Source organism: Haliotis cracherodii, unplaced genomic scaffold (genome assembly GCF_022045235.1).
Source record: "Haliotis cracherodii isolate W230 unplaced genomic scaffold, xgHalCrac1.p SCAF_19, whole genome shotgun sequence".
In the NCBI taxonomy this organism is placed as follows: domain Eukaryota; kingdom Metazoa; phylum Mollusca; class Gastropoda; order Lepetellida; family Haliotidae; genus Haliotis; species Haliotis cracherodii.
This window is the reverse complement of record NW_027266274.1, coordinates 11,418,144-11,442,764: the sequence shown is the minus strand read 5'-3', so window position 1 is coordinate 11,442,764 and position 24,621 is coordinate 11,418,144. Positions and strand designations below refer to the sequence as shown.

The 24,621-nt window shown below is 38.8% G+C and overlaps 1 protein-coding gene across 1 annotated transcript in view; it reads left to right on the top strand.

Annotated features, from left to right (window-relative positions):
- The window catches only part of LOC139466758 (tetratricopeptide repeat protein 17-like), an 84,291-nt gene continuing 59,670 nt past the window's right edge, over positions 1-24,621 (top strand). Inside the window, exons 1-3 of the mRNA XM_071248423.1 lie at positions 1-114; positions 12,752-12,896; positions 24,402-24,516. Coding sequence (XP_071104524.1) covers positions 1-114; positions 12,752-12,896; positions 24,402-24,516 — 374 coding nt within the window. The remainder of the gene's footprint in view (positions 115-12,751; positions 12,897-24,401; positions 24,517-24,621) is intronic.

Here is a 24,621-nt window from a genome sequence, read left to right as displayed (position 1 = left end):
ATGGCGCCGTCCATGGTTGTGTTGGTTGCTGTGAACCTTTTGCTGGAACAAAGTCTGTTGACGAGTGGCTTTACGCATTGGGTTGTCACTGAAGATGGAAGAGTACAATCTCAGGTTTGTAAATATTCTTTCGTCATACATAGATATGTGTAGGAATCGCGAGATGGGAGATTTGTTTACATCGTTTGAGCTTGTCAAAACTCACTGGTCCAGCTTGTCGGTCCGAAACACAAAATATTGTTGTAACTTGGCAGTCAGTACTCGTGCCGTGTAGTCTATGGACAAAATATCGTTACATAGTCAGTTAATATGTTTATTAAAGATTAAAATTCGGGTGAAGAGGTTGTCAATTAGCTCAAGAGCGTTCAGTTGCACTTTGAACTGGGGATCGTTGACTTCGCTGTTTGCTGTGATTGTGACCAGGTGAGCATGGTGAGGACACAACACAACGTCTTAGAAACACAGGCAATTTGCTTGTTGCTGTCTTAAAGGTCAGCCAGGTAATCTGGCGATACTTTTAATGTTGTTAAAGAATATGGCAATAATACCGTGACTGACTTTGTGAGAAATGTTACTATTATGGACGCTGAGTGTATTAGGCCCCAGGCCTTAGCGTCCATGCTATTATTAGCAGAATGGGTTACAAATATTTCCCCCTTATACTACAAGCGAAACAGGTGCTACAAAAATCTGCCCAGGTACTATGTCTGTAACAGATCTACCCTAATACAAATTGGAGTATACAATTGCCTCAAAGTCAAGGCGAGTCTGTTTTCACAGTGCACCAGTCCAGTTCCTCTGTTCCTTTCATGATGTCCTGAATGCCAAACTCTGTGAAATTCAATAACAGCACTACTAGGCCTACTTCAGAACATGCATACTTCTGTATTATATACCATGATCAGATTTTATTATGATATTCCGAATGTTTCTGTTAAGGGATTAGGGTAAACTGCAGACTTGCAGCATGTTGAATTTACCCAACATCCTCACTGAGACTGGATGGATACATTGGGTAATTATGCAGAGTATTGTTATACTATTGGATTTTTTAAATTTTCATGCAAATGTGTACGCAAGCTACTCAACCTTAATTGGTAAATGCTCATTTGTTTTGAGTATTTAAACAAATAAGCAGTTTATCTTCAGCTGTGGATTATTCAGGAAAAGAAAAGAAAAACTTCTCTCAATCACTTTTTGCCAAAGTTTGGTATTTCGGTAACCTAGTTGTTCCTAATGCACTAAATATGGATCTACTTAGTTCAGTATGATATGTGCACTTTATCAAGTTACTTCAAATACAGCAGTTAGTTGCCACAAAGATAAAGGGCTGAATGAGCTGTTCTCATGGTTAGTGAGTTTTATCATTGTTTTCGTATCTTATCAAGAATGATAAACATATTTCTTATCAGAATTAGAATACACGAAATGACAATTTGGAAAAGATTTTCAAGGTCGAAAAATTATTTGTTTCAATACTCGCATTTTATTAACTGATTCCGAATATTTCTGTAAAGGGATTAGTGTAAACTGCAGACTTGCAGCATGTTGAATTTACCCGACATCCTCACTGAGACTGTATTTGTGCATTATGATATTATACCTTTTGATTTTTCGTGCCCAAACTTGTATGAATATATTCAGAAGAAGCATATTGACACTAGTCCTTTAGCCTAAGTAAGTTGTCTAATGTTTAAAGCATCAGTATGTTAAATGTTGACCAGTATCCAGAAGACTTGTAGAATTTCAGAATACTATATTTATAATATGTATTATGATACTTATTTCGTGGAAAATTTGCATGAATTATATATTTAATAGGGCACAAACAATGTTAAAGAGGCTTGGACTACCTGAATATTTTGTTTCATATTTGAAAATATAATATCTCATTTGAAATTCAGTCAATATATTTTAGATAAAACTGGAGTGTGAATTTTAGCTTTTTCTAATATAAAAAAATAGCCAATTCCCTGTTTGCCAAATACCTTATATGTGCACCTGAAATTATATGAATTAAATATGATTCAGTGATTCAAGTGTGAAAGGCTTCAGGATCAAAATTTGAATTGATACAGGTATACATGTGTGTATCACATATCGTATGAGGCCTCAAAGTTTAAACTTTTACCAAGTAGCCATATGGCTACAGGTATTTTTTTCCAGGTAGCCAGTGGTAAAATCATGAAGTGAAGCCAATATTGTAGGTAGCTAAATGCATTTGAAATTATCTTTAACAAATAACTATTATAATATGTACAAGTTACAGCACTAGTCTTGAAATTGTATCTTAATGGAAACTGTACTTGAATTTTGTTACTTGTGACTCGAACAATGATGTAATTATTACTAGTTACTAGATTATATATAGGTATATCCTCGCTTATCCAATGAGCATTTTCAGCTAATATAAATTACTAATTACATTAATTTTCATGTATTTTGGTTCATTGTCGACTTTAGAAGGAATTATTTGCGAGTACAATTATTAGCAGACATGTTTTCCAATATCAGCTGTTATTAATTTTTGTGTCTACAGACATGTAGCAATAAAATGTAGTCGCCACAAGATATTTTTCGAGGTAGTCATGTGGGTACCTCTGAATTTTAGAGAGTAGACAAACTGAAATTTAGGTCGCATGGGCTACCGTTTTAGTCGCAACTTTTAGGCCTGCCTATCGTGTGAGAATATTATCAAGAATCGTGACATCCCAAGTGTCCTGATATGTTTTCATTAATAATCTATTAATAGGGCTTGTTCATGTACCCGCATCATCCGCCGGCTATCTTTATACCTGTCTGTAGTTTAGTAAAAAGACTGTCATCTGACATCTTTGGCAGTAACTGGAGCAGTTGTTGGACTGAAAGTCAACCGGTGCTTGTTGTAACCATGATAACACCACTGTCCTCTCTGTAGCAGAAAATCTGAAGGATCCAGGAACCGCCTAATTTCTAACACAGGTGGGGTGTTGGGGTACCAGGTGGTTAAAGTGCTTGCTCGTCACGTCGAAGACCCGTGTTCGATTCCCCACATGCGAACAATATGTAAAGCCCAAATCTGGTGGCCCCCACCGTGATGTTGCTGAAATATTTCTGAAAGCAGCGTAGAACCATACTCTCTCACTCTCTCTAACATAGGTCATCATCGTCTCACCAACAATTTGGTCACAGTCATCGTTGTGCTAATTCAGTCTTAGTGCTAAGATCATTTTGTGGAACTGGATCAAGAATAGATAAGTCATGAGTAGCAAACTTTGTCATTGTAATTGTAATTTTTGCTCATAATATCAACCACTGGATTGTCTGGGCCATATTGTGGTCAGGCTAGCTGACTTGGTTGATGCATGTCATCGTATCCCAATTGCGTGGATCAATGCTCATGATGTCAATCACTGAATTGTCTGGTGCAGACTTGGATTATTTACAGACCACCGTCATATAGCTGGAATATTACTGAGTGTGGCGTTAAACAACAAACAGACAAACATATGGCTGGAATATTGCTGTATGCGGTATGATAGCGTGTCTGGTAACCCAAGGGCTAGAATTGTCGCTCATAATATCAAGCACAACATTGTCTGGTCTAGACTCGGCTATTCACAGGCTGTCGTCATACAACTGGAATATTGCTGATCACAGCGTTATCGTGTGTCACTGTAACCCAACAGCTAGGACATTGCTCATTGTGTGGCATTAGTGACAACAAACAAACACAATAAACTTGCGTAACATTTTACAGTGCATGTCCCTACAATGAACATATTGACTACTGATGAAATCTCCCTGACAACCAAGCTCTTTTAGTATTACTGGCCCAGCATGTGACACACACACCATCCTTTAGCCGAGATAGTCATTGACACGGCTCTCATTGTCCAGTAGCTGTTTCTGTTGCAAGCTCACCACTGATCTTACACTAGCCTTTCTTTTCTTTACAGTTCCATCCTACATAATTATGGTCTAATTTCACTGAAATATTTAGGCTGAAACATGAAGGATTTGATTATATTATAATGGCCGTGATGACATTTACTAGTGTATCATCTCATCTCAGTCATTCTCTTTGTTTAATCAGGCAGGAAACTTTCTGTTTCCTGTTGCATATTGAAAGGTTGAATATTCTCTAAAGGAAGTAGGTACTTCTCATAAAAAAAATTTGATAGTTTTCCTGAGCCTGGTGGTCTTTTATCTTGATATTGCACTCAGATACAGTAGTTTCCTGCCATTGTTCTTAGAGAACAGACCGTGAAGAACACTGAGTCAAGATATTTCTAGTATTCAAACTCCAAATAATATACATGTAATCCTAATGGGGCCTGCTGAGTATTGCCTCACTTGTTATCATTCACCTTGGGTATTGATAGTTATTGATGTGTTTACTCCCGTGGGCAGAGTTAGAACTCACACTAGCCTGCTAGCCTTGGGCTAGGACAAATTCATGCAGGCATATAAGGTCTGGCTAGCGATATTAATCATAGAGATCGATAATCGCTAACTAAATATTGATAAGTTATCGATAAATGACTTTTAGCAATATGCAAGAAAATACCAACAGAAATCAACATATTTCGAAAATACTTTTCGTCTTCGACATTTGACATGAATGACAATAACAAGTCTGTTTCGGTGAATCATTACTTGATTTCATCACAATAGTTTCTGTAAGTTATTATCGATGACAACAGTTTCTTATCGATAATCGTTAATATTTCTTCCCATCGATGATAATTCCAATTATGGATCCTTTCGGCCAGCCCTAGGGCTAGTACAAATTTTCCAATTTGCCCATTGTTTTAACATTACAATGGCTTTTTGTCTTTACCCCCGCTAGTTAAGCTTTGGAGTTCTATCCCTCTTCGGTCCAGTCTATTGTGTATTTCTACACCAATGGACCCTTGAAGATCCGGGGTAGAATAGGTCTTCAGCAAGCCATGCTTACTGTGAAAGGTGACTATGCTTGTCATAAGAGGTGACTAACAGGATCGGGTGGTCAGGCTCGCTGACTTGCTTGATGCATGTCATCGATCCCAATTGTGTGGAATATAGCTGGAATATAAACAACAAACCAAGCAACCAAATCTACACCAATGAGAAGACATTTAAAAAGAAAAATGTTCAAAATTAACAATAAGCGAGACGTGGCAAACCATTTTATGCATTTTTCACTGCAGTCGAGTTCATATGAATATTTGTGATTCCTGTACGTAAAGATCTGTAAACATTGTAAAGAAATGCAGATATGCAAGTCTAAATGGATGCATTGGGTAATTATGCAGAGTATTGTTATACTATTGGATTTTTTAAATTTTCATGCAAATGTGTACGCAAGCTACTCAACCTTAATTGGTAAATGCTCATTTGTTTTGAGTATTTAAACAAATAAGCAGTTTATCTTCAGCTGTGGATTATTCAGGAAAAGAAAAGAAAAACTTCTCTCAATCACTTTTTGCCAAAGTTTGGTATTTCGGTAACCTAGTTGTTCCTAATGCACTAAATATGGATCTACTTAGTTCAGTATGATATGTGCACTTTATCAAGTTACTTCAAATACAGCAGTTAGTTGCCACAAAGATAAAGGGCTGAATGAGCCGTTCTCATGGTTAGTGAGTTTTATCATTGTTTTCGTATCTTATCAAGAATGATAAACATATTTCTTATCAGAATTAGAATACACGAAATGACAATTTGGAAAAGATTTTCAAGGTCGAAAAATTATTTGTTTCAATAATCGCATTTTATGAACTGATTCCTAGACAACTTAAACACGGATCTATATAACTGTTATATAGTTCCATGCTTTATTGAGTGAGTGAGTTGGGTTTAACTCTGCTTTTAACAATATCATGGTATGTCAGCTTAAAGTGTGAGGAAAGCCTGAAGTGATGCAGGTCTTAGATGTTAACCACATGGGTTAAACCCACGAGCACAGGTTCTAAACCTAGAAACATAATCATGGTGAACCGGGATTCGAACCAACAATCATAGGTTTCTGGTGTGCCCAAGGGACGCAACTCTGCACAGTGAATTGCAGCACCTTAGACAACTTGGCCACCCGTGCTCCCTCCATGCTTTAAACATGTTGAATAAGTTGAATCATGACTACTTCTTGTTTTACTTTAAATATTGCATGGTAGTATGGAAGCCTTTTAGGGCTAGGGATATTTGTGTTTTTTCTTGAAATTTCAAGATACTAAGTTGAAATTTCAAGATACTAAGATGAAATTTCAAGATACATAAGTTGAAATTTCAAGTTATAATCTTAAAATTTCAACGTAACATTTTGAAATTTCAACTTAGTTGTCTTGAAATTTCACGAAAAACCAAAAAAAAACTAATGGTTCTAAAAGGCTTCCATGTGGTAGTGTTGATGAAGTCATATTCTTTTGAAAATCCTCTGATACCAACATTGTGATCAATTTCTTGGTGTTTTGGGTTGGCAATATGCATGAAATCAATGAAGGTGTACTGTTAGGCTGCCGCAGCTGACAATGGTGTGTGGGTGTGTGGTGACGCCAGTGTACAACCTCCCCCACCGTGAAGATCTGGATTAGAATTGATTTTCAGCAACCCCAGGCCTACCAAGGAAACCAGCAGAGAGCAACCATACTATGAAACATCTACACACTTTAAATAGAAATAGCCACACAAATTACATAGACACAATCCCCATATAGTGTGCATTGTTATGCTTAAGGCCTGACAGTTTCAAAGTGCACTCGGTTTGTTGCGGTCTTTGTGATTTACTGGGCGTGGTTCCATCATGTCCATTGGAAATGTTGTGTGTTCTTATCATTTACAGTACTTTCTTATTTGTGGAAATACCACATTTTGTGTTTTCTGTTCTATTTGATAACAGATTGCTCAGCTATAGCCCAGGATTTATTAATGATTCCAAAATGTAAGTGCCATTGGCAGAAAAATTCAGAAGAACTAGCACTTTTGTTCAGAATTGTAAATTATTATTTTTTATAAAGTTTTTTTCTTATATTCAGAGGCAGGGATAATTCTAGGGTGGGGCCTTGTGCTTTTAGTCCCTAATTTAAAAAAGGCCCACATTTTTAAATACAATGGGGCATTTTAACATTGTGCTGTTTGGGTTCACCTCTTGAATATTTGAAATTTTCATATAAAGATCCCATGTCAGAAAATTCCTAGAGTGAGTCCCATGAAGATCCGGGGTAGAATAGGTCTTCGGCAACCCATGCTTGTCGTAAGAGGCGATAAATAGGATCGGAGGGTCAGGCTCGCTCACTTGGTTGATGCATGACATCGATCCCAATTGCATGGATGGATGTTCATGATGTTAATCACTGGATTGTCTGGTCCAGACTCGATTATTGACCATGTTTACAGACCGCCATCATATAGCTGGAATATTGCTTAGTGTGGTGTTAAACAACAAACAAACAAACAAACAAACAAACAAACAAATCCTAGAGTGGACCCAGCAGAAGGATAATCATTATACTTTGATTTTCATTCATTAAATTAATGTAACTAAGCATAAAGCTCCTTGTCATGTTTGTTGGTCCTGTTATCAGACCAAATAATACAAGTCATCCCTAACGGGGGCACGTGTGTCCCAGTCATCTAAGGCGCCGCGATTCGCTGTGCAGAGTTGCGTCCCTTGGGCACGCCAGAAACCTATGATTGTAGGTTCGAATCCCGGTTCACCCCGATTATGTTTCTAGGTTTGTCTGCACCATACCCATGCTCGTTGGTTTCACCGAAGTGGTAAACGTCTGAGACCTGCATCACTTTGGGCTTTCCTCCCACTTTAAGCTGACACGCCGTGATATAACTGGAATACTGTTAAAAGCAGCGTAAAAACAAACTCACTCACTCACTCACTACACAGCCATAACATTAGACATTACCCAAAAGGGTAGAATGACAGTGTGTAATAACTCTACAATATTTGCACATGTGCATTTTAGCAATTCTCAATGCTGATTGGTCATTTGAAGCCATATGACATCACAATGCTTTATTGTTGAGAGATATAGGATATGACATCATCCATTGTTCATGACATCACAAATTGATTATGTTATGTCATATGAACAATAGGCTGCCCTCAGTGAAGTTTCTTTTGTAATATATAGAATAACCTACTTGAAGCTTGGAATGATTGATTATCTATCCCTTGTGAATGAATGCTGCAAGTCCCTCACGAAAGGCTGGGGATTAACAGCATTCACTGATTCGTGCCAGATAATCTAATTCCTTGTAGCTTATATAACTACATGTATGATATATGAATCGGAAATTTTTAAATTCAATTTTGGATTTTGTACTGTCATTTGCTGCAGGGTAGCAATATTGGCTGCTGTGCAGGCCAAAATAGATCCCAGATAGCCCATCCTTACAAGTTTAATGTGCACCATGTGATAACTAAGACTTACAGTGCAAACAACACAATGGTTTGACCCACTTGTAACCACACTCTAACATGTGTCTACAGCAGATAGAAGTCACATGACAGTTCCCTTGCCATGTATGAGATGGGCTACTGATTTCCAGTACAGTATTTAACATAATTAGCACCCCGCTCTAATAGGCGCCCATGGCCTTATTTGCTAACATATTGTCAAGTGAGCAATCCCAATAAGCACCCTTTCCAATTGATTAATGTACACAAAACTTTATTTATTCGTGTATAATGCGCACCCTTAATTATGGGCAGTTATGTCCTGGTAAGATCTATCTCTCATGTATAATATGTACAGACTTTCCTACCTACTTGCTGCATCTTCTTATAAGTGAACGTTTTATTGTGTTATTGAGGCGGTCGGGTAGCTTAGTTGTTAAAGCGTTCGCTCGTCACGCCGAAGACCCGGGTTCGATTCCCGACATGGGTACAATGTGTGAAGCCCATTTCTGGTGTCCCCTGCCGTGATATTGCTGGAATATTGCTAAAAGCGGTGTAAAACCATACTCACTCACTCACTCATTTTTGTGTTATTGGGAAAAATTGTGAACATTATTCAGACCAGTTTGGTTTTTTACCATTTGCCTCCAACGCATTCACTGGTTATGCGTTTTACACAGTGTACCAGGTGTTGCAAAACCTTTGTTTGCTACCTGACAATCCCTGCTTGCAGATGGCAATGTTGGATCAATATTGTGTCAGCTGAAGTGTATCAGTTTGAGGTCATGTTACACAGCAGTCATTATACAGCTAGTTACATGGAGCCTTATTCTTTGACATGGCTGCATGGTATTGTGTAGTATAAAATATCTATGTGATAAATCAAAACGTTTTGTATATTTGGGATACGATGACATGCATCAAACACAGTCAGCAAGCCTGACCACCCGATCGTTAGTCGCTTCTTACGACAAGCATAGTCGCCTTGCTGAAGACCAATTCAAGTGTTCCTGATGGCTTTTGAAACTTTAAAAATTACCAGTCCCCTCTTATTTTTGCCAGTCCCAACTTTTAACAAATAGAAAAACATATATGAAAATTATTTGGTTTTAATTCTTGCAACATAATGTTCAGTGCAAAGATGTCATCTCTGAAGTAACTTAGTTAGATCTATACGTCATTTACACAAACTTCAGTCACAATTTACATGTGATTTATGACTTTGTAAATTGAATGGCTTTATTCTTGAAATGGAAGTGTCCAGTGAGTTGTTCCCCATTAAAGTCGCTGTGCTATGCATATTAACGCAGTGGCTGAATAATCTCATCCAAATTTAGGAGAGATACCACAATAAGTGTTTATTGGCACAGATTATCGACGGGAGAAGTGTGAGAATATCCTGAAAATACAAAACTTAACACACACACACACACACACACACACACCCCTCGTCATAAAATGGACTTGTCCAACATTGCTAAAGTCGAATTGTATTCAGGCAGTCATCCTTGTTTAAATAAAGGTAACTGTTTTTAAAGCTTGTACATTTTATTATCATCCTTAAAGAGGCTGTACAGGATGTCGATATCTCATATAAAAAATAAACGCCCCCATAGTCGTTGTTTATCATACAAAATAACACTGTAGGGAGAATAAACCCCCTCGTGGTTTATTCTAGCTGTAGTGTTTTATTGACCAATAAACAACTCCCACTCATCATTTATTTCTTAATAAAAAAGTTATCAACATTAAGTCTCCAGTTTCCAGTGTTTTATCAAAGTCTGTACATGTTTCTGAAGTTTTGACATGAAAATGATTTAATAATACTAATAGTTTATTTAATGTCACATGTCATTCATTGTTTAGATTTAAAGACATGTAACCTACTTCTGACATAGACACCATTGGTGTATTTAGAGTCCAGTAAAAAGCAAGTAATTCCACTGCATTTCCACTCGCCTCAGCCTACCAGACTAGTGGACATGTTAAACCCTGCATTGTGTACAACACTGAATCATATAGGCCTGGGAGACACTAAATACATAGATATGCAGAACAGTGAAACTGTTAAAATATGTGTAGGTCACTGATGTGGCAACTGCTGCACGTTGGATGCTGGCTAGCTGTACCATCTGAAGTCTAGCTGCCATGTGTTTATGCAGCAGCTGTCAGCAGCTTGTTCATGAAACAAACAAATAGTTCATGTTAACCTGATTATTATCCCCTGCCACGAAGTGGAAGGGGGATATAGGAATGGGTGCTCTCTGTCCGTGCATCCGTCCCTCATCTTTCGTTTCCGAAGCAGAACTGAAAAACCAATAGAGATATCTTAACCAAACTTGGAACATAGATAGGTCTAGGATTTTTGAAAAAGATAATTTTCGAGTTTCTATGGCAAGGAATTTGACTGATGATGGTGGTATTGGCACGGGATATGAGTATTTTATGCTTGTTGAGAATATCAAATGATACAATAACTTGAATAAGGAAGGAGAAAGGTTGCATCCCTGTCCATAGGACAGACACTCCAGATGTTTTTAATGATGGAAATGGGGCGGTCTGGTAGCCTAGCTCATCACACCGAAGACCCGGGTACGATTCCCGACATGGGTACAATGTGTGAAGCCCATTTCTGGTGTCCCCCGCTTTGATATTGCTGGAATATCGCTAAAAGCGGCGTAAAACAATACTCACTCACTCACTCACTCACTCACTCACTAATGATGGAAATTGGAGGAGAGTTCACACAAGCAATGTGCTCAATGCTGAAGAATTCCTCCAAGCAAGGAGACATTTCTGACTGTGTGTCTCTCACGATCTTGACAATGTGATGCTGTTTTAGCAGTACCTGATGAGAAACAGGTAACTTCCATAAGACTGGTCCAGAGGCCCAGTATAGACCTTATTTCACTCATGTTCACTGGTCCTCAGATTTAGGAGCTAGTTCTGCTTGAATCGTGAATAAACCAGAAATGTTTACATTTTCTGTCAGCTTTATTAAGTTCCAATTTGTAGCATTATTAAAGCATTCTGAACTGGTTCAGAATTATTGTATAACGTTTAAATGCTACTAGTCAATGAGGACTAGCATCATTGGATGTTTACTTGTCCTTGAAACAATTCTTGGTCAAGCAGATTAGTGCGAGTTTCGAAGGCTGCTCATGCAAGACTATCATTGATCCAAATGTGGTTTATTTATGAAGTTTTAAGTGGTCTGCAGCATCTTCCTGTGATGATCGTCTGCTAAGTCAAAGAGGGTATCCCCCTGAAATCACATCCCCCGACTCTTCTGTTATTTTGGTGAATCTGACGTCTAGGTTACATTTTGCGACTGTATTTATGATGTTGTATAGTAGTTTGTACATAAAATCCTTTATCATCATTATTTATTCTGTATTTGTCTCAAGTGAAATAAGACATTATCACATTCTGTGACAAGATTAAGATAATGAAGTCATGAAAGAAAATACATAAATAGATACGCCACACGTGAAAATATCTCCTTAGCCCTCTCACACGATGAGAGATACATATTTTACTTGATACATGGAATATTCTATTTATTATACATTTTTTCGTGTTGTTGTCTACTGTCTAATTAAATTATTTCAGTACAAATGTAAAACCTGTAAATTATCCCATCTAGTGTACTTGCATCTTAAAAAGTAGTTCCGTGTTTGCAAAATCTTGAAAAATATAAACCAAAGTAAATAAAAATATTTAAGGTCAATAAAATTCTTTATCATATATTTTGATATAGTTATTATACAAACTAAACTTCAACAAAATATATTCTTGAAATCTACAAGACCGACGTTGGAAGCGAAAGAACAAATAACAAATAACAAAAATGGCACTTTGCGAATTGAACAGTGAGACTTGATTGACGAGTTAAATGAGAAATTTACAGTTTGTAATGAAATGTTTTCAAGAGAATAACAAACGTCAAAAAGCGATATTAACTCCATAGATGACCATGATCTGTCATTATTTTGCCTTGACGATGTGGATCTAGCGTAAAAAGGAAGTCAACTGTTTGTGTAGGGTTCGACACGGATAAGGGGGACACAATTTGCTGGAGGTAACTTTTGTAAGACAATAATTCTGTCTAATTATGTACACTGCAATGTAAATATCACTTTTCACACCTTCAGAAAACTCAATCTTTCACACTGAAGTAAATAATTAATGGAACATTTGTCTCCTGACCTGCAAAGTTTACATTTCCACTCGTGGCTGCACCTCTCATGACTCTCATGAAAGTATCCCCTTTGCAGGTCACTTGATGAGGTGAACATGTTATTTGACAAGGAGAAATACCCTGTGTCCACATGATGTTGCTGCACAAGTAGATCAAGTTATACTGTTTGATGGTTTCAGGCGGACAGTGTATTCAACCTGCGACGGCCCTATGATCTTGTGGAGTTTATGAAACAGGAAGAGAGAGCCACCACTATTAATATTTTGAAAAAAGAACTCCAGATACGGAAACATGAGATTGATAAAAATGAAGATAGAGATACAGGTAAGAAACGTCCTTCCATCCATCCATCACTCCATCCACACCCATCATGTCACATCCACCCATCCTGTCCACCCATTCATCCCATCCTTCCAACCATCAACCGCTCCATCCATCTTGTCTTTTCAACATCCCCTCAACAGCCAATCCATCCATCCAGTTCTCTTCACCCATCTGGGGCGGTCGGGTAGCCTAGTGGTTAAAGCGTTCACTTGTCACGCCGAAGACCCGGGTTCGAATCCTGACATGGGTACCATTTCTGGTGTCCCTCACCATGATATTGCTGGAATATTGCTAAAAGCGGCGTAAAACCAAACTCACTCACTCACTCTACACCCATCCATCCCCTACACATCCAGCCATCCTTCCTTTCTCCTTTCTATCCAAGTTCTAATTATCTATCCATTCGTTCAAGAAATGTACCATGTCTGTCCATTCAAGGAATTTTAAGTTATCTTAAGGACCTTAAAATGTAAATGTCTACTTATATTACTACCATATCTAAAATATCAAATCAGACAGATATTTTGTGTGAGTCAGGAAAGGTGTCTCTACCCCTGGTAAGATAATCAATGCTTCATTCACCTGACTCCCAATTAGGTGCAAAAGAAACTACCTATTAGTTGATTTTATCATATGTTTGATTTTCAGTTGAGAATATCTTAAAGTAGTGATTTTATGTTCCCAAAATAACTGTCTTGCTTAGTCAGCACTCAAAGAATGAATACCGGTACTTCCACATGGTGTTATTTTTAAAAATATAATTTGATTTAAAACTTTTAAATATTGAAAAAAAGAATTTGCTTAATACACAACTGCTCATGGTAATCTTAGACATCTTATCATTGAAAATCAAGCTTTTTTGCTTTTTTTAGCATAAATTTACATTTAATCATGATAGGCACATGGTAAGGGCCACATGATTTCAAATTCATTTCTTACCTGTCTTCACTGAACTATTTTATTTTTACACAGATTTACCCAGCCACAGATTACTTTGCAGGAATAAGTGATGGTTCAATAGACATTATCAAATTAAACAACACTTCTTTCACTTTTCCTATTACCTAAAAATCAAACTTGGTATGCTTTCTTTTTCCCATCAGTTTGTTTTTTGTCAGAACAATTTCCAGTTTCTTCCCACCATAATTATGGACTCACTAAAAAAGAATGTCCATTGCCAATTGACAGAAGGCTTGAATGCCGGTATAACACATGTCGATTCTCCACACTGGTCTGTAGACAGCGACAATCGGCAACAATAGCCTTTATTGATTTATCCTTACCTGCTGATTTTATCTGCAATGCACTGCATAATTTAGTACATTCTTTCATCACAAATGAATTTTGGAACAGGTCTATGCAAGTTAATGTTTGAGAAGATGTCACCATAGGTACGCTAATAACAATTGAAAGGCTGTTTGTTTTACTGTGATTGAGAAATTCCTGATGGGGGTTCCAGCTGATACAATTGATTGTTGGATAAATGCTTTCATGTGGTGTGTTGGTATAAGAAAATAGAAAGAATTGTTTTCCAGAATGCCGTTGTTAGTGTTTCCTGAGGCATGTAAATCTAGGCTTATATCTGTAATTATAACCCAGTGTTTAAAATTAAGGGGGTGATAGGGTAGGTTAGTGGTTAATGCATTCGCACAATAGGCCTGGGTTCGATTCCCCATCGTATTGCTGGAATTTTGCCGGCGGCCCAGGTTAGATTCCCCACATGGGTATTGAATGCGGGGCACTTTTCTAGTGTCCCCAGTCATGATGTTGCGGGATAGCTAAAAGGAGTGTAAGACCCTCACCCACTCCCCTTTCCCTTCTCCCCCTCCCCCTTCCACTCACTCACTCTCATCCACCTACTCTCCCTCCCAATCAATCAATCAATCAATCAATCACCCAACTCACCCAACTCACTCACTCACTCGACAAGCTCACTTCACTCACTCGACAAGCTCACTCACTCGACAAGCTCACTCACTGGACAAGCTCACTCACAGGACAAGCTCACTCACTCACTCACTCACTCACTCACTCACTCACTCACTCACTCACTCACTCACTCACTCGACAAGCTGATGATCTGGAACTCTACCATGTCTGCCATATCCTTACAATTCTCTGCATCTCTGAAGTCTTACTGTATATGACACAGAAACAAGGAAGTGATGTTACCTCCTGAATCAGGAAACCTGCAGACAGGCCTCAAATATATTTCATGCGTAGTATCATTGTTAACTGAAAGTACTTCCACTCTAGACTGCTGTTCAAAGTTTACTACTGAATAACCAAGCAACACAGTCACCAGCATCCGAAGCCTGAGTCTTTAATATTCTGTTTGGTCTAGTAACACTCAGAGCAGCTAATAATGATCCATATATTAACACTAAAATCTAATAAAGTGATGTTAAGAGCCATGTCCGGACAGGTAGACTCTACAAATTTTGGCAGATATTGAAACTGGAGGACCCATGACGTCCGGGATGATTCATTCATTTATGAAACATTACCATACTAGTTTGTTATTTTGTTGTTCTGAAACAAATCTATCATGCCCGATAGTTCCCCAGCAACCTATGCTGGTCCTAAATTTTATTTGTTGTTTAACGCCGCACTCAGCAGTATTCCAGCTACGTGACGGCTGTCTGTAAATAATCGAGTCTGGACCAGACAATCCAGCAATTGATATGATGAGCATCGATCCACACAATTGGGATATGATGACATGCATGAACAAAGTCTGCAAGCTTGACCACCTGTTCCCGTTAGTCGCCTCTTAAGACAAGCATGGGTTTGTGAAGATCAATTCTAACCTGGATCTTCACGGTGGGGACAATGAACACTGGAGTTAATCACACCCACACACAACGGACGGCTACAGCTTGTGTTATTCCAATTAATTGATTTCATTGATGCTGAAGACCAATTCTAACCCAAACCGTCATGGGTTGGAGCGGGAGTAAAAAACAACAGAATAATAGCATGATATATCAGCAATTTCGAACAAATTTGCTTTTTGTATTTACACAATGCATAGATGGTGATGGTATTTAATTATTTCAATTACAGTGTGATAGTTCTCTAGCAGATTTTCTGTAATTATTTCTAAATTTATGCACTTATTTCCTTTCCACTGATATTTACAGTGCCAAAACACACTTGCATTTTAACCTCTCTATGTATTTTTTTCCAAGTCATAACTTTCAAAACAGTTCAAGAATATGATTATGAGTGAACGTAATGTCATTGATGTGTCAACACTCAGAGCAATGGTGATTATTTACTCAATATTATCGGGGCTCTAGGGTAGCCGAGTGGTTAAAGCGGTTGCTCATCATGCCGAACATCTGGGTTCGATTCCCCACATGGGTACAATGTGTGATGCCCATTTCTAGTCTCTCCACGTCTGTCCAAGTCTGTCCACGTCTGTCCACATCAGTGATATTGCTGTGATATTGCTAAAAGTGGCGTTAAACCATACTCACTCACTCACTCACTCATCCTTCCACCCACCCACTCACTCACTCACTCACTTGGCACTGAAAATTTGTTCCCACATCTTCCTGAGGCAAGGGAGTTAACTGACTGTAAAAGTTCAGTTTCCACCCTTGCCAAACAAGGTTGGATTTATGGAGATATATTTTGGCAGGATTGGCAAGTCTATGAATAGTCCAATCAAAATTGCATAATGAAATCGACATGCAGTTTGAAAACTACATGGTTTTTAACATTTCAGATTTCGGTTAACTGCATGATTTGCAAAGGATGTGAACCGTTAACTGAGCGTCGATAGATATTTTCCAAATCTTTTCATGTATTAAATCCAGGTGCTCACATGATTTGATGCACTTTGCGAGCTAAGACCCGTTTTATTACAATATCATCGATCAGATCATCTTGACTGAGCGCCCCATTTTGTTTGAAGTAAAGGCAAGTGATGTGATTGGAGGAATCTGATTGGTCAATAGGGGGGACAAAGAAGGGACATAACTCATAATAACCACTGGTGGCGCTACGATCGAGCCCAGAAATTCCAACCTAGTTCAGGAAGATCCAATAAGCGAGATGTGGCATTGTTCACTGTAGTAGAGTTCATGTAGGTCTGTCTTTGATCAGTAAATAATGATCTGTAAAGATGTACTGGTACACAAGGTGGAGGATGACATAGGGTAATTACGCACAGATGTTACTTTGATTTTTTAAGTTATTTAATATTTTTATACAAGATCTCAAACGTAATTAAATAATTGTGAAATGTGCAGGTCATCAGAAGCTCTGTGATATTCTGTGGGTGTAATTTGAGTTGGAGCCAGGAGGAAACTAGATGAAGATGAGATACAGGGTTTAATGGCAGTCTGGTTGTTTGTGAAACATCAACAGGGGCTAAACACATCAGTGAATCCTCTGTGAGGCTGAAATACCTGACTGAAGGCAGTGTTGTAATTGAGGCACACTCCATTGTGATGACATCTGGCCCACACTGCCGAGAGATATCACTTTATCGTCACTCACCTGAGATAAGGGAAATAGTGCACTGATCGTCATGCTGTAAGGCATTTACCGGTAAAGCTAAACAATAGGAAAAGATATATTTCTTGTGTCCCAACACAGGTTGGTTGGTAGTAGGGATGTCACAATTCACACCAATGCAGCGATAATATTCTCAGACAATATGCGATACACATTTACCTGTATCAATTCATATTTTAATCCTGAATCTTTTAACACATGGAACATTTGATATGGAAGGACTTTGTTGACAAAATAAGTCCTATTTATCGTTAATTTATGCCATATCTACATAAAAAAGTCATCAAGAGAATACACAATTCTTTCTCCTTTCCCCCTTGCTTTATTTTAGCTTGTTTCGCCCCTCTGTTAACCTAGTGTTTGTTGTCGATTAAGTTGTCTCCCCTATATTGGTTTAATTCATGAGCAGGAGCCTCTATGAGGTTTTCTAAGGAGTGTCAAGGCTCATATTTACGTGGACATGAGCAGTGATGTGCACAGGCTGTGGGAATGCAGATTTGTGTTAATGAGGACACTGATGACTTCTCTGTAAACAGTGTAGTGCATTCTTTTCCCTGCAGTGAACGAAGAAGCTGTTTTGTCAATTGTCACTAACAGAGCTCCAGATAAGATGGATATTTGCGTAAACAGCAATAGAATTTAGTCCCCAATTCCTTTGAAGACCAAAACCCTTCAAATTTCTGCAAGTCCTTGTGATCCCTTAACTATTGAGCAGTTTGACAAGAACTATAGGACCAGTGCCAATTACACTTGCTGGTAAAATAGGCAAACTATATCCCAATTTTCCAATTGAATTTAAGTTGCTGGGTACAAATATGCCAATTTTGTAAAAAAGCAATAGTATAAGAACACTTTTTGGAACTGCCAATGTATTCAACACTATTCAATTCAACTTATGTGCGTCTGTTTCTTTATGGTTCTTTATTTACTGATCGGGTATATGCATTAAACATGCATGAAATCTACTGCATCGGATAATGCATAATTAAGGCTTTACGTCTTGTTCATTGTGACACGTTAGACGCTTGGGGCAGCACATGAAAAGATACAAATTAGAAGTCACCTGAAAAATCATTTCAAGAAGAATTATTGAAAAAAAAAGTTGATTTATTGGTGTAAAAATGCCCATTAGACTGGACCCAAACGAGTAAAAACATATAGAACAGTGAAAGAAAACTGTCAATAACCAGTGTGAATGATAACATCTGAATAAATACTCAATGGCTAAAGTTATCTGAGCCCTGAACTATTGTTTATTCAGTGTGACTGGTCAATTGAATTTTCTGTTCTTGTAACAAGCGCTGTCTCAATACGATGTGGTGTGAGTGCTAAATAACTACACCTGACACCTAAAACAAGAATTATTATTGATTGTCAGTCAATAGGTAGAATTGTCTTCCACATTCTGATATTGCTCTCCGAAAGATTGCAATATATACATACATATTTGCATACATTATATACATCATACCACAGGATAAATGGTTGCAGTTTTTGTGTGTTTTTTATATGTTCCACATGAATACATAGTCATTACATCATGATCAAAATATACATTTAAATATTCATCATGTGATATTTGTTGAGAAACACAGCATCTACGTATTCAAAATATACATTTAAATATTCATAAAAGGGATATTTGTTGAGTACAGGATAGAAGGTTAGTGATGATTTGTCATGTTAACAATTGCGGAAGTTGTGTATCCTGCATTACCTCTACATTTAATCTTGTGATTCATTAAAGAAATATATACTGTGTCAGCTTGTATTATCATGGTATCCCTGTGCAAATAGCATGTTGATAGTAATGTGTTCTAACTTGATGATCACATTGAGTGAAATAGCTGAACAGTGTTACAAATTAAGGGACCTACTCCCACAGTAACTGTGATGGTATTTTAATTTAGCCCCTTGAAATTTGATTTTTGACATTAGGGTTATGACAAGGTTGCCTTCCCCTTCAAGCTTTATTTCAAACACCATTACCAGTCTCAGTTCAGGTATTTAATACATGCCCTCGAGATTAATACTCGTTCATGGGTTATTAGCTTAGAGATTTCAGATAATCTATTTTATCTAGAGAGAGAAAATTGCCAGTTGTTATGAGCTTCTCGTATAACCTTTGATGTGTGGCTTTGCTCCAGGGAGCATGGGCTCTCGTTGGTGTCACTGGATGCCAGAAGGCCATTCTGGAAGTGCTGACCTCTCATTACTGGGATATTTTATTCATAAGGAATAGGAAACTCAGTGTTTTGGTCTGCCTTGTTGTCATTCTCCAACGATTAATAAAGATATGGCCTTTTTCTTTCAACAATAGGGACCTCCATTTACAAATACTATAATCATAAAGATTTTTCATCTTGGTCCATATATTTGAAACCAGACCCATCAATTTCATGACTTGCTTGTGCTGTAACATGTATAAATGGTAAAGTATTTGAACCAGTCTGTAGTTGTGCATTAGAGTATATTGATAATTACAACATTTTAGTTCCGGTGATTTTGATTCTTTAACCTAGTTTGCTTGATTATGGTCTTTAGTCAGAACTATAACTGTTTTTCAATTTGGGCTTTCCGCCCACATCAAAATGACATGCTGCGAGTGAATAACCATTATTAAGGGGTGGGAAAGTGCAGGGGTCACTCCATCATCTAAGGCATTTGAATTCTCTGCATAGTTGAGGCTTTACCTGTGCCAGAAACTGAATTATCATGGGTTCGAATCCCTGTTTGCCAGGATTGTTTCTTGGTTTGTCAGCCTCACACCTCAGTGTGGACTGGCAACTTTAAAAATTACCAGTACCCCCTAATTTTTGCCAGTCCCAACTTTGAACAAATTAAAAAAAATATGAAAATTATTTGGTTTTAATTCTTTAAACATAATGTTCAGTGCAAAGATGTCATTCACACAAACTTCAGTCACAATTTTCACTTCTTTTTTTTAAATTTTTCGAGACAAAGTGATATTTATTCTGGAAATAGATCAGGGGAAACCCTGAATGATAACAGACAAGCTGACTTTGTTCGAAAAATGTACTTATATGAATATCACTGATGTTTTGTTCAACAACAAAGATTTATAAGGTACTTTATTTGCAGGGACTGGTAGTCACATGAATTACGGGTCCAAACCTAATTTTATCGGTAAAAAAATGGTAATTACCGGTAAAGGGGAACACTGACAACTGTGCTCATGGTGTCTGTCACCATTGTGGTAAACGGCTAGGATCTGCAATACTTCAGGCTTTCCTCCTACATCGACCTGACACGCCATGAGTCATGTTACTTTGTATAAGTAAAATAGTTTTGGGGGAACGGGTGGCCCAGTCGTCTAGGGCGCCGCAATTCGCTGTGCAGAGTTGCGTCCCTTGGACAGGCTAGAAACCTATGATTGTGGGTTCGAATCACTGTTCGCCCCGATTATGTTTCTAGTTTCTAGGTCTGTCAGCACTTTACCCGTGCTCGTTGGTTTCTCCGAAGTGGTAAACGTCTAAGACATGCATCACTTCGGGCTTTCCTCCCACATTAAGCTGACACGCCGCGATATAACTGGAATACTGTTAAAAGCAGCATTAAACCAAACTCACTCACTCACTCACTGAAATAGTTTTGGAAGTGGTGTTAACATCAGCTCACTCACAAGAGCAGTGTTAACACAACTCACCCACTCACTCACTAATAAGTATAAAGTTGTGTATATCAAATGAATCTGTGTAATTCAGTCTAATTAAAATAAGATCTTAGTTCTCACTACCGCGAAACAAAGATCTGATCCCATTAGGGGTCACGTCAGAACGACCTTTCATCCGACCAATCAGAGCGTCGCTTACCAGATTATGAAAGTGACATTCGGAATGTGATTTCTTATCATGCAACCTCGAAAACTTTAAAACGCGGTATTCCGAACGGTAGTTACGGGTTTAACTACTGAATCCATACAATCTAGACCATCTATTAGCCATTCCAGAATGTTCTTTTGTTCAGGTTTCAAATTTGTAATCGAAAATTTGACAAGATATGTTTCGAAGCGTAGTCGCCAATTTGAAATTAGTGCATTAAAGCACAAGAAAGCTGCCTTCTGATTGGTCATTCCATTGGTCGGTCAAAGCTGTGCAAGGTCGTCTGGCATGCCTAGTAATCATGGTAATGGGATGTCCTCAGATCTTTGTTCAGCCGTAGCGAGAACTAAGATCTGATTTTAATGCGATTGCTGTGTAATTTGACATTTTGTTGTAATCTGAATGGATATAAACTGTGACAGTCGGACGTGTGTGTAATATGTGAACAGAGAGAGAACACTTTTGTGGATAATGACTTCTTTGTTGTTTGTAGCGTTCCATCATATAGGGCCTACTTTGTAATCGGCAGTCCAACCATGCAACAGTGTTGTAGTCTCCTGACGAAGGGATGAGAAGTACCGCTGAATCATTGTTATAATAAATAAAGGAGAAATTGTTAACCATAACGAGTTTCATGTCTATGTTCTTCCAACTTCTAAATTCTAATTATTTATCGTTTATTGTGTTGTGGTGGTTTGGCAACCTGGTGGATAAGGCGATCGCTCGTCCTGCCGAAAGACCCAGGTTTAAGTCCCCGCATGGGTACAATGTGTGAAGCCCATTTCTGGTGTCCTTGATTTGACATTGGCATAAGTCCACTCCACTCCACTCCACTCCACTCCACTCCACTCCTGTCCACTCCACTCCTCTCCACTCCACTCCTGTCCACTCCTCTCCTGTCCACTCCACTCCTCTCCTCTCCTCTCCACTCCACTCCACTCCTCTCCTCTCCTCTCCTCTCCTCTCCTCTCCACTCCACTCACTCCCCTCCGCTCCACTCCACGCTCCGCTCCACTCCTCTCCTCTCCTCTCCTCTCCTCTCCTCTCCTCTCCTCTCCTGTCCACTCCTCTCCACTCCACTCCTGTCCACTCCTCTCCTGTCCACTCCACTCCTCTCCTCTCCTCTCCACTCCACTCCACTCCTCTCCTCTCCTCTCCTCTCCACTCCACTCCACTCCTCTCCTCTCCTCTCCTCTCCTCTCCTCTCCTCTCCTCTCCTCACCCCTCCCCTCCCCACCCCTCTCCTCTCCTCTCCTCTCCTCTCCTCTCCTCTCCTCTCCTCTCCACAAAACAATACAAAACAAAACAAAACAAAACAAATGTACAAGTAGACTGCAATGATATCCACAGAGAGAGCTATCACATTCAGCCAACATGATAAAACAGGGTTTCAGATTTACATTTACCTAGGAGCACAGGATTGGCTACTTCAAAATCTTTGTCAACATTTGCCTGTCCCCAGTGTAACAAAATCAAAAAGGGAGGAGGCTTGTCTGTTTCCGTCGTCTGTTACCTCAAACTTGAATAAGGGTTGTTTAGTTTTTGTACAGAATGGACATCATGGAGATATGTATCTCTAATTAGCTGGAAAATATGATTTACTTCACCCATTCTTCGTGGAACTAACCAGTCACGGATGGTGGTATCTGCAACTCTAATAATACCTGAGCCCAATACTCGCATGGACGATTGCGTCCATGTACATGTATAACACAAGGACACACACAAACACTGTTGTGTTTCATTCATGTAACATTTGAGTTTCGGTGTGAGCATTGTGTTGTGGAACGTGGAAGGAATTTTCATTAAATGTAGAAGAAGTGTAGTTTGCTGTATATATTTTGACATGGAGTCTGGGGCCACAAGGCTTCAACACTGTGCAGCGTAGTCCCCGGTTTGCTGCTGGGTTTTACCCAAGTGTTGATCGATTCATGTGTAAGTCTAGGCTTGCCTCCCACATACCATGCTGTGATCTAGCTGCATTAATGCACCCGCCCACTCCAACACAGGGACATAAAGTTACAGATAACATATTTGTTAAAATGATGGTATGATTCAGCGAATGTCAAGTAGCGTGTGTCATCTGATTTCAAATACGACATCAGAGTTATCCCAAATATACCATTAGATACATTTGACCACTTTCTAAATGGCATTGTGTATTCATAGCTTTTGGCCATGGGAGCCGTGCCAATTTACACTTGTCAGGGGGTTACTCAAAGTACGTGATCTAGACTACCAGTTGTCGGACTTCCATTTTTGTGGAAGCCTCGGTGGCTGAGTGGGTTAGATCGCTGACTTTGTGTGCTGGCGATTAGGTGCCTCACCCTGGCAGGTGTGGGTTCGAATCCCGGACGGGACGGGACTCAACCCAAAAAAGTACTAGAATCTGTACTTTACTAAGATACATTTGACCACTTTCTAAATGGCATTGTGTATTCATAACATCAGAGTAACAAAAAAAACTGAATCAGATTTAATGTTGAAAAAAATTGATAATTAAATTGAAATAAATACAACACAAATTAATCCATGAAAGTTTAATTAGGTGCATTCGTTCACAATGAGAATCTTTTGCTTCAATATCTATGTGACCAGTACATTTGTAATGCGCTTGCTTAGAATTAATGCACAAGCTTAAAACTGACAGAAAGTAGGTTAGTAAACTGTCAGTTTGTAAAAGATAGTCTACAGTTGAAACAGTTGAGTGGTCTCATAGCTGTATTTTAAGCTTCTTGTGACCGCTTCCCTGGGCTAATGATAGAGCATCCGCCCGGAGAGCGGAAGGTCCGGGGTTCGATCCCCAGCCGCGTCATACCAAAATATGTTAAAAGATGGTACTTGTTGTTACCCTGTCTGGCGCTCGGCATTAAGGGGCTAAAACAAGAACTGGTTGGCTTGGAGTCAGCATACTGTGTCTGAGTGGGGTATTCATGTTAAACTGCAGCATGGTATCTCAGTGAGCTAGCACTATAAATCGGCATCAGTCCGGAATAGTACAAGCAGCCACACAAACACACACACATACATGCACGTTGCTATATAAGTGCAATAATCTTGGACGCGACGTTAAACCCCATTTCACCTCACCTCACCTTAAGAAGCTTGTCATTGGAATCATGTTTGTGTTTTCCAGGTCTTGAGCAAAGGTTCTACAAGACAGATCCCAACTGTGTGGAAGCAGGGAAACCCCTTCCGGAGTTCGACCTGTACATTTCTACAGTGCTGCCTCTGGAAAACAAGGGGATCCGGTGAGTAGTGACACTGCATCCATTATGGTGTACCTACTATAAAACATTCCATTAGAATTCCTAGAGTAGGTCCCAAGCAACCTTTGCTCATAAGGGCTGGACCCG